At 36.6% G+C, this 16,414-nt stretch overlaps 1 protein-coding gene across 1 annotated transcript in view; it reads left to right on the top strand.

The window, feature by feature from the left end:
• CCDC171 (coiled-coil domain containing 171) overlaps positions 1-16,414 on the top strand; it is a 152,176-nt gene that overhangs the window by 28,347 nt on the left and 107,415 nt on the right. The window contains exons 6-8 of the mRNA XM_014952582.1: positions 1,144-1,236; positions 2,621-2,781; positions 9,867-10,005. Coding sequence (XP_014808068.1) covers positions 1,144-1,236; positions 2,621-2,781; positions 9,867-10,005 — 393 coding nt within the window. The remainder of the gene's footprint in view (positions 1-1,143; positions 1,237-2,620; positions 2,782-9,866; positions 10,006-16,414) is intronic.

Raw genomic sequence — 16,414 nt, forward strand, 5'->3', positions numbered from 1 at the left:
CTGAAGCTTATGCTGGAAATGCATGCACAACTGCAAACAACATCCACAAACAGCACCGTGCAAGTAGATCTCTAACTGGCAGAGAAATCAGTCTCTATTAGGAAGCCATAAACTCTAGAGGGGATTCATTCCTCAGAATTTTGCCCCCGGATTACATCTCTCTCTGGAACTTATGCTTAAAAAAAAAAAAAAAAAAAAAAAAAAAGGGCTTAGCAAAACTGTAGATAGAATACTACTTCAACTTTTTGTAGGCAATCCAAGTTTCCAAGTAGATTCTTAGCATAGTCATTTGCATATTTTTCTTTTCGGAGTGTCGTAAGAAAGGGTGAGAAAGAAAGTTTAATTCAGAGAATCCCATTTTGCTTATACTATTTGCTTACACATGCACGTACAGGTGTTTTTTTGTACAATGATATGTAGTAACTGACTAATGTAGTCAGGATATTTGTTAAAAGAGATCATGAATATCCTGATAATTGCTAGAGAAAACCATATCAGAATAGTTGAAGGGCGAGGAACACAGCATAAAAAAATACTAGGTTGTTGCTTTAAAACATTACAGAGTTTACAGATTCTTGTTGTAGGGAAAGTATGACTGGTTTAGGGCTGCAAGACTGCAAGGCTATCAGTTCTGGGCACCTTCATTGGAAATTAGGTCCCAAAGCCAACATATTTTTGAGCAATTCTGTGTCTTCTCTGTGCCTCATCTGTCTCATCACTGAAGTTGTAGAGAGCGTATTGATACCCCATTGTATTTTGGAACATACAGGCTGTGGTTATTTTGCATCAGGTGACGGCCTTGGTGAAAAAGCAAATAATAAAGGAATAGGTGGAATATTTAATTTGGTCTTCTTTCTGCTTTCTGACTCCAGCTGCAGTTTTCTTGCTTGTAAAAAATGCAGCAATAACATAACACTATATCAATTTCTTCAAGTAAATAGAAACCAACAACTTAATATTCTAGATATGTAAAAAATATTTTTTTATGTATTTCTTGATGCAAGTTTGCACAGTTCCAAAGTAGAAGCAGCTCAGATACATCAGGTTGGTGTATGGAATCCTAAGATACTGAATGAATAGAATAGTCTTTGTGTCATGTTTATCATCTCTCTGGACTTAAATTTCTTCCAAATGTACTTTTAGGCAGCTACAGTGAGAATAAAGAAACTGGAAGAAAATATTGAAGCAGAGAGAGCAGCACATTTGGAATCTAAATTCAATTCAGAGATTATCCAGGTAAACTTTTTATTATATAATTTATACAAGTTTATGGTAAAACAGTTGATGATATTGTACAGAAAAAATCTGCCAAAAATGTTAAGACCACTTACTTGCTTCTGCGAAAACACTGAGTAGTTTGTTTGCAACAAGTGTCAAAATTGTAATAGCTAACACATAAAAGGAGAGAATAGGAAAAATGTCTGCTTTTCAGAGAACATTGCAGTTATTAGCATAAATAATAAACTTAAATGTCACATGTGCAAGTTTGAGAATTCCCACTAGCATTTCAACAGTGAGAGGAAAGGAAATGTTTCACAATAGTTAAACACTATACTGCTGTTTAAATATCCTGCCCTGTATCTTTTGAATGGGCAATTAGAGCTATTTGGAGATACAGTGCCTACCTCCAGCTTCTCTAGAGGTAAGAGTTTAATGCATCCTGAAACTGCAGTTCCAAATGTAATTATTCAGAGTACATTTCATCGTCAAACAAAGTTATGATATCTGCAGTTACCAGTAAGGATTGATTATATGAAAAAATGTAGCGTAAATATACTTGAATATTAAACCTTTGTCTTATTAAACTGCAGCACACAAGGTTTGACCCAGTAAGGCAGTTGTGGTTTATTTTACAAAGCAAGTGAAAGTGAGAAAAATCTAGATGACAATTGTTTAGTAATCTTATACTTACTAACAAGCCATTCACACTGGAATTTTGAAAAACTAAGCAAAAAAAATATTTTTGATATTTTTTTTTATTTTCTGAGTTACAAAAATAAGTATTGACATTCCTCAGTTATTTTCTTATTTACATGATCTTCTCTATGTACAGGCACTTAAATTTTTTGAAGTGACAATTAAGTTAGTAGAAAGGAAAGATTTATTTTTCTTAACTTCCTTTCTCTACTTTTACAACATACAAAGGAATGGAGAGAGTAACATTCCTTAAAGTTAGAGATTTGTTTTTTATTGGTGAGTGACTGGTAAGGTTTTTGCCTTGTTCATATACATGAACAAGTTTCAAGTGTGCTTTGTGTAACCTTTTCTGTTAATCCCACACTTTCATGAGTCTACTTAAAAAATAGAATTCCCCTGGAAAACTTCAGTAATAACTGGAAAAGGAAAAATCCAGACAGCACCAAAGGAGAATAAAAGGTGCTTTTGATCAACTTATCAATTTGTTTCTGTTTTGAACTGTATGTATTAATTACATTTTTAATTTAATTTAAATACATTTTTACAAGTGTTCAGTGCTTTCTGTGTATATAGTTCCATATAAAATTAATAGAATATAGCTACCTATAAGGCAGAACAGAACGCATAATAGAACACAGAACATCGTTAAAGATCATGATAGTTTTTCCTAACTTGGTTTAATTGCTTTCTTATCACTTGGTAGTTAAGAATTCGAGACCTTGAAGGAGCTTTGCAGGTGGAAAAAGCCAGCCAAGCAGAAGCTCTTTCGGATTTAGAAATGATCAAGAAAGAGTTCAAAGAGGTAGAAAATGCATATGAGAGAGAAAAACACAGTGCCCAAGAGAACTTGGAAAAACTCAATGTGTAAGTTGCCTTTTAAATTCATTGTAAAATGGCAGTAGACAGTTTGAGCACCACTTAAAGTTTGCATTCTCTATAATTTTCAGTCACTAGAAGACAACACAGTCTGATGCAATTTGCTAAACCAAGCCAAGGTTAAGAACCTGATATTCCATTAATAACTGGTCCATCTCAGTAACTATGCATATTATGAGTGGTTAGAGAAAGTAATTGATCCATTATAGGTTATTTGCTGAAGTGAAAATGTTGAAAACAATAGCTGCCATAGAGTGCTGTCTCTTGTGGTGTTTGAGAGGAGTGTAGGAAAATATATGTAGCAGGTTTATAACAGATTTTTTTTTTCTGTATACACTTACATTATTATGAAAATGTTACTTTTCACTTCAGAGAGCTAGATGAATCTTTAAGACTTCTGTCTAGAAGTTGTATATAATTTATAGTGGATAATCTTTGTTTTCAGCTTTTGAGTAATTGCAGAAAGCTTTAACTTGGTAACGAAAAATAGAAAAGTGGAGGGTGGGCTGAAGGGCGTGAGAGCAGATGAAATTAGTTGGGATTCCTTTCCTGCTCAGCACAATCTACTGTATCTGTCAGACGTTTTTTGGAAGAACAATTTTGTTACATTCCCCAGGCAGATACAGGATGCACAGTACTGAGTCTTCTTCTCTGGCTGAATCAAGGGGATCTTGGGGTGGCAAAAAATCAGAAAGAAGAATGGTTTTGGAAGATACAGAACTGAGGAGCAGGTGAAATAAAGGATGGTCGTAGGTGAAGTTTAGGGAAAGAGGAAGTTTAAGAAGACTTAAAGTGGGTAGCGCACAGTGGGGGTGTGTGCTATTCTCAAGCCAGTAGAATGGCTGGAAAAAGACAAAGCATCTCTTTTAGTCTAGGGTTATATGGCTCTGTACACATAGGTATTTATGTTGGCTTACACATGCAATAGTGGAGAACAAAAGAAACTTGTTTTCCTACAAGTTTGTGGGCCTGAGAGAGTCTTTATGCATGGCTACAGAGATGCTTTTAGTTAGATAGTTGAAACCTGTGCTGCATTATAAGCACTGTAGAGCTTTTCATTAAAATAAGGCCAAAAGAAGTCTGAGTCTAAGATTGCGCATTTAGGTAAATCAGAGTCATATTAAAAAATTAAAGCTTTTTTCTCAAAGGAAATAATTTTTATGTTAAAAATTTGTGAAAATATATGAAATACATTATGACAGTAATCTAATGGGATGCTTCAGGAAGACTGCAGTCTTTATAGCTGGGAAACTGAGTAAGTGTGTTTCAAGATTCTATATGGTCTTAGAATAACATCAGTTAATTAAACTGCAGTCTCATCCTGCCTGGTTGTTTTTGCTTTGAGTATGAGTTCTATGGCAGTTCTATGGTCTCTTGCATTCTTAGAGGAAACAAGTGTGTCTGACCTGTAGCTTTTGCTTCTGAAGTTCCAAGGTAGTGAGATTAATGAACCGCAGATACTGTCAAATTTAAGGGTGCAGTCAGTCCATCTGGGGAGTTAATAGACTTGGAGAAGTTGGATCTATAGCTTTTGAAAGTACTTAACTTTTGAAATGCAGAACTACACTGGTTTTTATCTTTAGAGCTCTCTAGAAAATGAATGTGAGTCCGAACACATGGGTCATTTCAGCTTGATGTAATCACAAATGAAGAGTTAGAAGTACAGAAGATTGCCCGTTCTGGTTTTATTATTTGATGTGAAATAAATATGGAGTCATGAATTCTGCATAAATGAAATTTTTAAAATACAATAACATATATAAGTACTACACATGCACCAGAACTGTAAACCACACATCATGCAAACATACTAGGTCCTGAAAGGAGTGTTATTGCTTTACACTGGGAGTTACATATTGCTAAAACAATTTGATTCTCAGGGTTTCTACCATGCTTGGCATTTCAGTACTTTTATTTGTCTATCTTCAGTTCTTTTCAACTTTAATCACAGCTGTTCTCTCAGGTACTCCTCTATATTTTAGCAAATTCTTACTTCACGCTGCTACAAGATGTTTTATCTTAGCTATCTGTGCTCAGTAATAGTTTTTAGTACAAGGTTCTCTCATGAAGATTCCTCTTGGCACCACTGAAAGTTCGTAACATGTATGAGTTCCTCACCTACATTTTTTTAGAACGATCTTGGTTGATTGATTTCCTCACGCTAGACCCCAGTCCCCCAAAGTCTTATGCATGTGCATTTAAGTTTCCTTAACAAACAGAGTTTGTCAGAGCATTTGATTCTAGTTTCTCAGATGGGCAAAGACCTTTTTTTTCAGGAAGTAGCCTTAAGTGGGGTACTGCCTGCACGAATAGTGCTATCCAATTGTTACCATGTGGAGCTCTGCTATCCCTTTAGGTGGTGAATGTGAGCACTGTTTCAACAACGCTGTATTTTTTCTAAACACTTAGAAATTGCCGTTTACACTCCGCTAGGTTAGTGACAGAGATATGAGTCTTTAAGGTCTGAATCATTCTGTTATTAGTATCAATATGTTCTGAGCATCAAGAGGTGATAACAGAGATAAAATGTAAGTTAATTAGAAACATTTTTTATGGTGGCATAATCGTCTGTTCAGGAATTTTCCAAACCATGAGAACTCTTCTAGTTTTACCACGAGATCTGATTTTTAAATTTTAAATTAGTTATGTTAGTTAAAAATTGTGAAAATCCGTAAGTAGTAATTTTCTAGCTAAGTCCTTGAGAGACTCAAAGATAGTTTTCTGTATTAGATTATTCAGACTAGCATGTAACCAGGTAATGGTTACATAGTGAATTACATTGCAACATTCAATAATATTTTGTTCCTTGTGGGAATCTTTTATCTAGATGTACGGAGCTGTTTCTTTGAGAAGCAAAGTTTTTTGTGTTTAGGGTATTTCTGGTCCACAAAAATTAGATTTTGGAAAAATGGGAACAACTTTTAAACAAAAACCTTATCCTAAAAAAAAGAGTGGATTTTTAGGGACTAGATTTCTTTGTCTGGAATTGCTTTAGGAAGCACCTGAATATATGTATTTGTTGTGGCTAAGACTAGGACATACAGTTCTTACAGTTATGGTACCAGTTGCATTAGGGGCTTTGGTATTGGTGCTTACAGGGAAGTAAGTATTTGTGTTACTAAAACAAGTAACAAGAACCTTAAATAGCCGTTCACTTTTTCTCTAAGCTGGATAATTCTGTTCAACACTTCTTCCCAGTAAAGCAGATTTACACTATGTTGGTTCTTTTTTATTACAAAAAAAGAATTTGTGCCTACTTAAAGCACCTGTTCTGTGTGTTGAGTACCAGAATAAACTTTGTCTAATATGCAAACAGTACTTCTCACTACTTAAAATCATGTGTTGATTTCTAGCAGCTTCTGCCAGCTGTTTTTGGAAAACAAATTATCTTCTGTGATTTCAGAGAAAACCTTTCCTTGAAAGTTAGTGCAGTCAAGCAGTTGGTGGTTTTGTTAATAGAGCCTGAAGAAACAGAAGCAGGTTATTATTACAATTTTGTTAGTCCAGACTCCTAAATTTCCAGAGCTCAATAAAGATAGGTAGTGAAGGTCAAGCTTTATTTCAGATGGACATCAATATACTTAGTTCCCTTGAAGTAATTACATGAGGTGGGCATGTACTGCCGCGTCTGTTTCCTGTGCCCTTTTTAGTCTTTGAAACATACATCAGTAACATTGGTGAATATCAGTGATTGCTTTCACAGGATCCCTTCAGAGAGAATACAAGAGCCTTTGATCTACTTACCTTTGAAGGCTGTGGTCCTTGGACTCCAGACAATGTCAGGAGCTTGGCTTTTTCTTTTAAGCCATGATTTGGCATCCTGACATATTTTCCCTTTTTCTGGAGGAGTCTCATGAGTTTGTCTTTAAGCCTTAGTCTTTGGAAAGCCTTGGAGAATTTCATTTGTTGTGCTAGAACACTTGTATGACTTTTTAGCTGGACTTGATATAGGATAAATGTTACCAAAGTTGGAAGCTATTCAAAGCTGTTAGAATTTATTTTCTCAGAAAAAGATGGTTATAATAACTGAAACCAAGCAATCAGCCTTTTCTGGGTTGCATAATTTATTAATTAGCTCTGAATCCAGTAGCACTATGTAAATTGGAAGCAACATGGGATTTGGGTCTCCATGTGAATTTACTTTTCTTGAGGATTGAGAGCACGACATAAAATAAATTGAAACTGCTTTTGCTGTGTTTCTGAAAGCTATGGGAGTAGAAGCTACTTTGGGGGACTGAAACAGGCAAGTTATTTAAGAGTAAGAAGTAACCATCTACAGCTAAAAGAAAAAAAAATCAGCCAGGCTGAAGCAGAAGCACATAGGTATTTGGAGGACTGATAAAGTAGTCCTTCAGCTGAGAAGATGTGTTGATCTTTAAGAAATAAGTCAAAGGCAGGAAGTGACAATATTGATTCAAAAGTTTCAAAGTTGGAAGAATGTTGAGCCCTTAGTATTAATTTCAGATCTAGTGAGACAGAAGTGATAGGAGAAGCGAGAAAGAACTGAGAGACACTTGGATGTTCCTACTTATAAGAGTTACATCAAAGAATAGTTCAGGTTGAAAGGGATTGCAGGAGATCTATAGTCCAACCTTCTGCTCAAACCAGGATCAGCTATGAGATCAGGTTGCTCAGAGCTTCATCCAGTTAGGTCTTGAAAACCTTCAGGAATAGCGATGGCAGACCCACTCTGGGAACTTGTTCCACTACATGTTGTTAAGGTGGAAGAAGTTTCTCCTTCTCTGAACCTCTTTGGATTCAATTTGTGACTGTTGTCTCTTGTCCTCTAGCCATACATTGCTATGAAGTGACTGGCTGCATCATCTTGATAACCTCCTTGTAGATATTGGGGGGCCTGTTATACCCTCTGAAGTTACCTCTTCCCCATCTGAACATACCAAGTTCCCTCAGTTCTTATATGTACTTCAGCCCGTGACCATGTTGGTGACCCTCCCCTGAGCTCACTCCAACTTTTTTCCTGTGTTACGGGGGGAGGTGTGTGCTTAAAACTGGTCATTATCCTAATATGTGTTGTAATAAGCACCAAATAAAAAGTAATTAATCACTTCCCTTGATCATCTGGCTATGCTACTACTAATACAGCCCAGGATGGTCTTAGCTGTCTCTGCTTGTATGCTATGCTGCTGATTTGTGGCTAGCCTCCTGTCTACCAACATTACCATGTCCTTTCTCAGCATAGCTGCTCCACAGCCGCTTACCAGCCACATCACTGCAGAGGCTCTTGCTTCCTAAATTCAGATCTTTGCATGTGTCCTTGTTGAATCTCAGAAGGTTCGTGCTGGCCTGTTCCTCCTTCCTGTCTAGGTTCAAGGGAATGGCAGCCCTTCTCTTGAGGGTATCAGTTGTGTTGTGTTGCGACCTGTCCCCACCCAGTTCACTGTTACCTGCAGACTTGGTGAGATTGCACTCTTGGCCTAATCCAGGTGATGGATAAAGATGTTAAACAGACTCTAATACAGACTCCTATAGTATTCCACCTGTCACCAGCCACTACCATCTGATCTTCTATCAAACCATTTTTATCAATGTTGTAGTTCACATGTCTAGACTGAAGTCCCAAGTTGGCTATAAAAATACTGCGTGAGACACATTATTTTTTTTCATCAAGGAATAGTTCAGGCTGAAAGGGATTGCAGGAGATCTATAGTCCAACCTTCTGCTCAAACCAGGACCAGCTATGAGATCAGCCTTGCTCAGGTTGAGTTATATTTAACCTACTTGCTTTCCTTTTGTCCACAGATCTGGTTACTTCATTGTGGAATATAACTGGGTTGGCCAGACATGATTTAGCTTTGATAAATCCTCACTGACTGTTCCCAATCACCTTTTTTATCTTTCTTCAGCCCAGAAAGTTCTTCAAAGAATATGACCTTGCTTGGTGACCTTCTGGGGACTGAAATGAAGCTCACTGGTCTCTAGTTCCTTGGCCCTTTTAAGAAGGGCATGGTGTGACGTTTGCCTTTTTTCATTTGCCAGCACCTTCCCCAATTTCTGTGACCTTTCAAAGATAATAATGAGCAGTCTTGTTGTCACTTTGGCCAGCTTTGTCAGAACCTTTGAGTGTAGGTGAGCTGGCCACTTCAATTCCTATGGGTTTTGCTCTTACAAGTAATCCTGGGCTCAATCCTTACCTACTGCTAGCAATTGTTCTCTTTGAGCCTTTTTACTGATGGTAGAGTCTTGGGAGACCTTGTCAGGGAAGACTGAGGCGAAAAGGCATTGAGTGTGGTGGCCTTCGCTATCCCTGCTGTTGATAAATCAACTGGTCTGTGTAGAAGCAGGTCTGTATTTTTTTTCTTACCTTAATGTAGTGGTAAAATCTCTTCTTGTTGTCTTTGTCATCCTTGGCAAACATCAATTCTAGGTGAGCTTTTGGCTTTCCTGACACCATACCTACATACTGAGGCAGTCTTTCTAAATTCTTCCTTGGATTCCTGTCCCTGCTCCTGTCTCCTGTTGTTTGGCCTTCTGGCTTTCTCATGAGTTGTGAGAAATAGGTAAATAAATTTCTCTATTTAGCCATGCCAGGCTCTTTATTCATCTGTTTTCTTAAGTACCACAAGAACTGATACAGTACAAGAACTTTTTAAAATTTTGGGAACAGTCTGCTGGTGGAAAAATTTGAAGTCCTGCCATTCTGAGTAGAAAGTAGTCAGGTTCAGTCAACTTTAGAAGCAAGCTGTGTACTTAAAATCAGGGTTGATTATGCAATATGTGACATGGTCTTTCTAAAGAGAGCTATTGTGTTAATTGAAATATGATGAGTTCTGTTTATTGTATGTAATTTGGGGGCCATATCCAAATGATGAAATAAATCTGTGACTGGAAGCCTACAAGCATTGGTAACTGAAAAGAACATAACCACTTCTTGAAAGACTTTCTTAGAAGGAATATATAACTTTCTTCAGTTAAACAAAAGAAAAAAGTAACTTCAGAAACCATATAATGTGCTAACATGATATGTGCTGTATCAATTAATTATCTTTAGAAGTATGTAGTATACTTCACAAAAATGTTTTCGATAAAAATGTTCTAATGCTGAAACTTTACAGATTGGAGAGAGAGTACGTCTCCACAAACAAGCAAATGAATGAGAAGATTGAAGAAAAGAAGAAGGTAATTAAAGACCTCTCTGAGAGACTAGAGAATAGTGAAAAAATCTACCAAGAATTACAGGAGGAACTTGCAATGGTAAGACAAAAGGCCTGTGCCAATAATTGTTTAGGGTTTTTTAAACATGCTGTGAACATTATCTGCATTTGCTGTGCTGAGCTGTGGAAGAACTCTGCCATCATCTTACTCTGCTTTAAATACAGCTAATAGACTGGAGAAGCTAATTGGAAAATGTATTTTAAGTGGTACACCATGTATTTAACTGAAGAGTTATTTGCACCAAATGATTATTTTAAAAGTATGGCTATGAGTAAAGAGTAACTTGTGTTTGCATTCCTTAGAAAGAAGGTAATTTGTAGACATGGATTATGATTCCTTGTGGAGAATGTTCTATCTTCCTACCCAAGCCTTTTTCTTCTCCAGAGTTTAATACCTACCAGTGTAGGCTTGTTTATTTCTATTTCACATAATATTTGGTTTTTAGTGGAAGCATTTAACTGTAAAAATTGTTGAAAATTGCTTATTTGAAGGTGACAAAGCAGAGGGATTTTTTTATTGTTGTTTTGGTGTGGATTTGGCATATTGGATGTATTTTACTGGATTATTTTCTGAAATCTTTCTCCTTTTTTATGACCAGTTGGGGCCTTCCCACTGTCTCTATCCACCTCTACTTTGAATAACAATTTTGCCATACTGTTGCATAGCAAAGAAAGCAAAGATCTTAGGTTGTCTAGAAGACATTCTCTCCTTCCATTATGTAGCAGTATATGTAGTATTTCTATACTTAGCCCATGTAAACTGTTTTTGATACTGGCTTGCAAACTTCTCCCCTTTCTCTCTCTTGGAGCTGTGAGCATGGAGGGTCAACGTGGTCTGTTACCTGCTGCTGACAGGCATTGTGCTAGTTCATGAGCAGGAGCGGATACCCGCACCAGATCTTCAGACTTGTTGATGTCTTCTGTTCAGCTGATGGAGTTATTCCACACATTACCTTAGTGCTACCCACTTCCAAGACAGATTGGTAACTAATACATTGAAGAAAAATCACAGCCAGTAAATGTATTAGAATGCATTTACTGGCTTAGTTAACCTGGAAAATTCATTTTGTCAGGCACAAAAAGAGTACAAAAAGACAAAAGCAACTGTCTCCCCTAACTACAGTCAGTAATGATTGCTATTTATAAATATAAAATACAATTCCAAGCTGAAAATTTTCTACTAGGAACCTTGAGCACTTGCTAGCTGTTGCTGTGATACGAATTTTCCTTTTCATTTTGTATTCCTTAGTAAAATGTATGTTATACCTGACAAAACTTCAGGACAAAATTCTGTTCATGATCAAGGTTTCTGGTAATGGAAATAGTATTAAATGGTGTAGTCAAAATGAACATTACATTAGTGAAAGGTAAAAAGCAGAATAGATTGTCTCAGTTAAAAGAACTGTCTTATTCATGGAACTGCTTGTTTTAATTGTTTTACTGAAATGATTCTGAACCACAAGATTGTCTTGAACAGGTAATAAAAATACTCATTTTCTGAGGAGTTGTATTAGTGGTCCCCTATGGGATTAGATTTTTATCACCTTGGATGGCTTTATATTTTTCCTGAAGACTTTTGTATTAGTTAGGGAAGCAGGAGTGCCTGTGTGTGGTCTTGTTTACTCAGTCTGGACAGCTTTTTGTTATTTTTCTTCCCAAAATGAAAAAGCAGAAGACTCTAGCAGAAACTAAGTAGAGTTAACATTTCATATGCTGTTTCTAGGCTTCCATATACCTATACTAAAATTGTGTGAAAATGTCAGTGTTCTCTTGCTTTCATTTCCCCTTCTTGCTTTCTTGATCTATTCATTACTTCCTTGTATTTTATACTATTGTTAGTATAAAATATTCTCAATATGTCCTTTCTTGCTCCAGTCTGATAATCATATATTGGTTTATCAAACTACTGCTATAATCCAAGTTACTGTTTTTGTTTGTTAAATATTTGGGAAATATAACCAAACCAGTGAAGGCTCTTTGTTTTCGGAAGAAGCAGGGATGAAATACGTTCTTTAGAAACTCTATATGAAAAAAAAAGAATATTTTTTTTATGGCTTAGCTGAATGTATAGTAAAGTAGTTATGCTGCTTTTAATTTTAAATATCAGCATGTGGCAGAAGTTTGCCAGAAATTTGCATGGATCAAATGTGATAGGTTCAGTTGGTATCAAACAAAACTGCTTATGAATGTTCAGCATGAGCAGGCTCTCAAGATTTCCATTATGTTTTTCTGAGGAAATTGATCTCAGGCTTGTCGTTATTTCCAGCTAGGGTTTTTAGAAATTCTTAGCTTGAAGAATAGGAATTTGGAAGTATGGCCATAGTGATTCAGAACTTGTTTTAAGTTGAAACAGCCCCAGCTGTATTCTTGCCCCATGGAAAGAATAAGGGTTGTCTTTAATAGTTTTTAAAATTACTCAGGATATTTACATTTCTGGCACCTAATAGCGGATGATCTTTAATTCTTAGTACTGGACAAGCGGGAGAACACTGAACCTTTATTTTATGAGAAGTATATATTGAAATTTGGTGAACTTGCTAATTCACCAGAATGCATGTAAGGAAATAGAAGTAATTAAAAAGAGTGTATTTTAGTATAATTTCCTTTAATTTGGAAGAACTGTGTAGTCATTTCCCCCCCTTTGTATAGATACTATCAGGAGTAGCATAATTATTGTATAAGTAGTGTAATAGATTACACCAAGAGCCTGTCTTTTTCTGCGTAGCACGTCAGTCTTTCTCCTACAGCCATGCATGCAGCCATGCACTATATATCTCACCTGTCTGTAGCACCTTGTAGATTATCATGAGCTGGAAGTCAGAACAGAAGTGTTTGAGAATCTAGTTCCTGGACACAGGCATTAACCATTATTCTTTAACAGAAGTGTCTTAAGTATTGACTGAACACCCTGAAGATTATGGTTCTGTTCTACAAATTCTGTGGAGCGGAATCTGGTACTCAATGGCAAAGATGTAAATCTCATCTATATGATTTATTGTGAATAGAGATTTTTCTTTCAATTTAAAAAAACTGAGATGCAGTCTTCATTAGTTTTGGGCTAACGATTGTTAAATGTTACGTTCCCTTGATTCTAGTTTTGCTTGCCTTAACTCAGGGGTGCAATGTTTCTACCCAGATGCTACTTCTGTTACTGTCCTAGTTTAAGAGGACCAGTCAGTCTGAAGCATGTACTTAAATGATCTTCTACAAAGAAACCAAGTCTGTAATTTATTCTGTAAGTGGAGAGGCCACTCAAACACCCAGTGTTTGAAGAGAGGCATGTAAAAATTGCTTTTAAAGTTGCCAGTTCTTGAAAAATTTTCTGACTAAAAACCAAGCAAACCCAAACCCAAAGTAATACTTTGTGACATTCTCTCCCACCAAAAGGTTGTTGGAACTCTCTCTTTAGAGGGCTAAAATAGTTCCATATAAATCTGAGCAATTTTGATTAATTTTATTTCAGGTGAGGTTATTTTGTCAAACCAGGACTGTGAGTAAAACCGAGACACTACATTTCTTGAGTAATTGTATTTAATTTACACTAGTGGGTAGACACCTTTTAAAAACCCCTCTATAGACTTCAGAAAATTCTAGCTAATACTAGAAAATAAAGAAACTCTATTAAGTATTCAGTAGTTAGATAATTTGAGCAAAAATAAATAGTAGCCTAAGGAGGAAGATTGTCACTGAGGGTTTTGTTTTGTTTTTTAGACTGCAATTTATGCTTGTTTGCTTAAAATTTGTGCCACTATTCTGCTAATACAGAATATCACTCAAGTAAAACTAATTTTTTGTTAACTGTGGAGCAGTGATTTGGAGCCTTTTTCTATAAATGCTTTGATTTTGTTCCCCCAGGGTCGTGCCTGTTAAACATTCTGATGCTTTTTTAAAGAACTCATCCAAATGCTTTTCAAGGAGTATCTGAACATACTGCGTTTTGGTGGCTGTGTGGGTAGTTCTGGCTGTGGCACTTGCTCTGCCATCGTCAGGTGGGATTTGTACTCAGTATGAGTGGGAGGATTAGTCTGTGTTCAAGACAGTCACACAGGAAAATCCCTGTAACTATAAACAAAGTAGAGAAAACTCCTCTTGGAATAATAGCAGTTTGTTGTAGGACTGGACCCCACTTCCCTGCATAATACTGCTGGGGGTTTAATACGTTAATTTCGAAAAGGCCTAGAACCCCTGTCTACATGGGTTTTTTTTAAATGCTACTGAACTTCAGATACAGGCCATGTGTCTGAAGGTCATGTGGGTTATTCTGGAAGTATGCACAGAGTTTGCATTTATTTTGTTCAACAATAGCCTTTGGAAAATGCTGAAAAATCAATGGGATGGCATTTCTGTCCCAGAACTGGTAGTGGAATGATACCAAAATTGGATACTGGTGGTTAAGGAAAATGCAACCAAGATAGTAGGGAATTGCCCAGATAAATGTAAATACCCTAATTCTGTAAGATTAGTGTAATTCTGACAGTGCAATAATTTTTATTAGTGGCTTTTCCTAATAATTCTGGTTATTCTTATGGATAAGGATACAAAGCATTTGGAAAAAAGATTTTCTCCTGGTTGGAGCCTCTGTACTTGTGTTGAAAAATACTTGGCTTCTATTCTTAATTTCTTGAAAAGTGCAGTTGTGTTTAAAAATTGATGGTTAAGTAAATATGTTGCCAAATGCATTTTTCTACCAAAAATTCTTTTGTCCTCAAGGGATATTTTGTGATAATAGGGGCCTTCTTAAGGTTATGAAGTTTGACTTGGGGGAGCATTGTATATGCTACAATTCAGAATGTATTCTGTGTTCAGAAAATATGACTTTGCTCCCATATTGTTTGGTTTCTGGCCTCCTATTCTGTGAGGGAAGGAATTGTTTTGGGGGGGTATAGGAAATACTCCTAATATATTTATTAATTAATTATATATATTTTTATATATATATATAAATTTATTTATTAATTATATATATTAATTTTAAATTATCAAGTGTTCATGCAAACTTCATAAGAAGACTTTATCACTGATTTCTGAAGGCAGGTTCTATCAGTAAAGACTGAGGTGAAAAAGGCATTGAGAAGGCCTTTTCTGTATTCTTGGTAACAAATCTGCTGCCCCGTTCAGCAGTGGGTCCACATTTTGCCTAGTCTTCCTTTTGCTTCTGATGTATGTTAGGAAGCCTTTCCTGTTGCCCTTCGCATCCCTTGCCAGATTCAACTTCAGGTGGATTTTGGCTTTCCTAAGCATATCCCTCCACGCTTGGATGGCATCTGTCTTTCTTCCAGGTCATCTATGCCTGCTTCCATCTCCTTTATGCTTCCTGTTATTTGAATTTAGTCAGGAGCATCTTGTGCATCCATGCAGGCCTCCTGCTGCCTCTTATTTTCAAGGTCATTTTCAAGGATCATCTCCAAGATCAGGAGTGTTCCCCCAGTGTGCAGAAAAGTCAAGCAAAGTCAGTAGAAGGCTTACTTTACAAGTGTTCTTTCACCTATTTCTACTAATTGTGGTCGGGGAAGCAAACTCTCTTTAAGTAAAGGCTTTAGCACTTTGTCACCTGGATTTCCCCTTGGAAGTAATTTAGGGAACGGTCACACCAGTACCTTTCCAGTAATTCTGCAGGAATGGCGTCCCCTAACACAAACATGACAATGGAGGGAGTTGCTGAAAGGGAAGTAATCTCATCTCCTGACATAGTTGGATCTGGCAGAAGATCTCTTTCAGCAGCTGCAGTTGATTATGTTTGACTTCTACACTTGTGGACTCCATTGTTTTTTCCAAAGAAAATAGTTATGTATACTTGCTGTATTTCTTCAGACTGAAAAAAGGAAAACTAAGAGAGTTACAACTACTGCCACAAACTATTAAATGGGTGCTTACAGAGAAGATGGAGCTACACTCTCCTAGAACTGTACAGTGAAAGTATGAGAGAAAACAGAAGTTTTAGAAAGGGAAATTCTAATTACCTGTAAGGCAAAAAAAAATCAACTTCATAGTGAGCATTGTGAGATACTGGAGCAGGTTGCCTGGAGGGGTTGTTGAAACTCCATCCTTGAGGATACTCAAAACTTGTCTGGACAAGGCTCTGAGCAATCTAACCTGACTTTGGCCCTGCTTTGAATGGGAAGTGGGACCAGATGACTTCCAGAGATCCTGTCAGCTTAAATTATTCCATGATTTTATGACTCTACACATTCTTATTAGATACCTGTCAGTGAGACATAAGAAATTAGATCGATATGTTCAGGTCCTTTTGGACTCTTAACCTGTGCCTGGATTTCCATCACTGTAGTTTACAGTATGTTTCTTCAATTTCTGATAATGAGGACAGTGATTGAAAATGGGAGTTAGAAAAGAAAGATACTAAATACCTTTCAGCTTAAGTGTAGAGAAACTGGCTAGTGTAAGGAATTTCCTGTCGATCTTTATTGCTGTTGAAAAAGAGACTGAAATTG

The sequence above is a fragment of the Calidris pugnax genome, unplaced genomic scaffold (assembly GCF_001431845.1).
Source record: "Calidris pugnax isolate Ruff unplaced genomic scaffold, ASM143184v1 scaffold208, whole genome shotgun sequence".
Classification (NCBI taxonomy): Eukaryota; Metazoa; Chordata; class Aves; order Charadriiformes; family Scolopacidae; genus Calidris; species Calidris pugnax.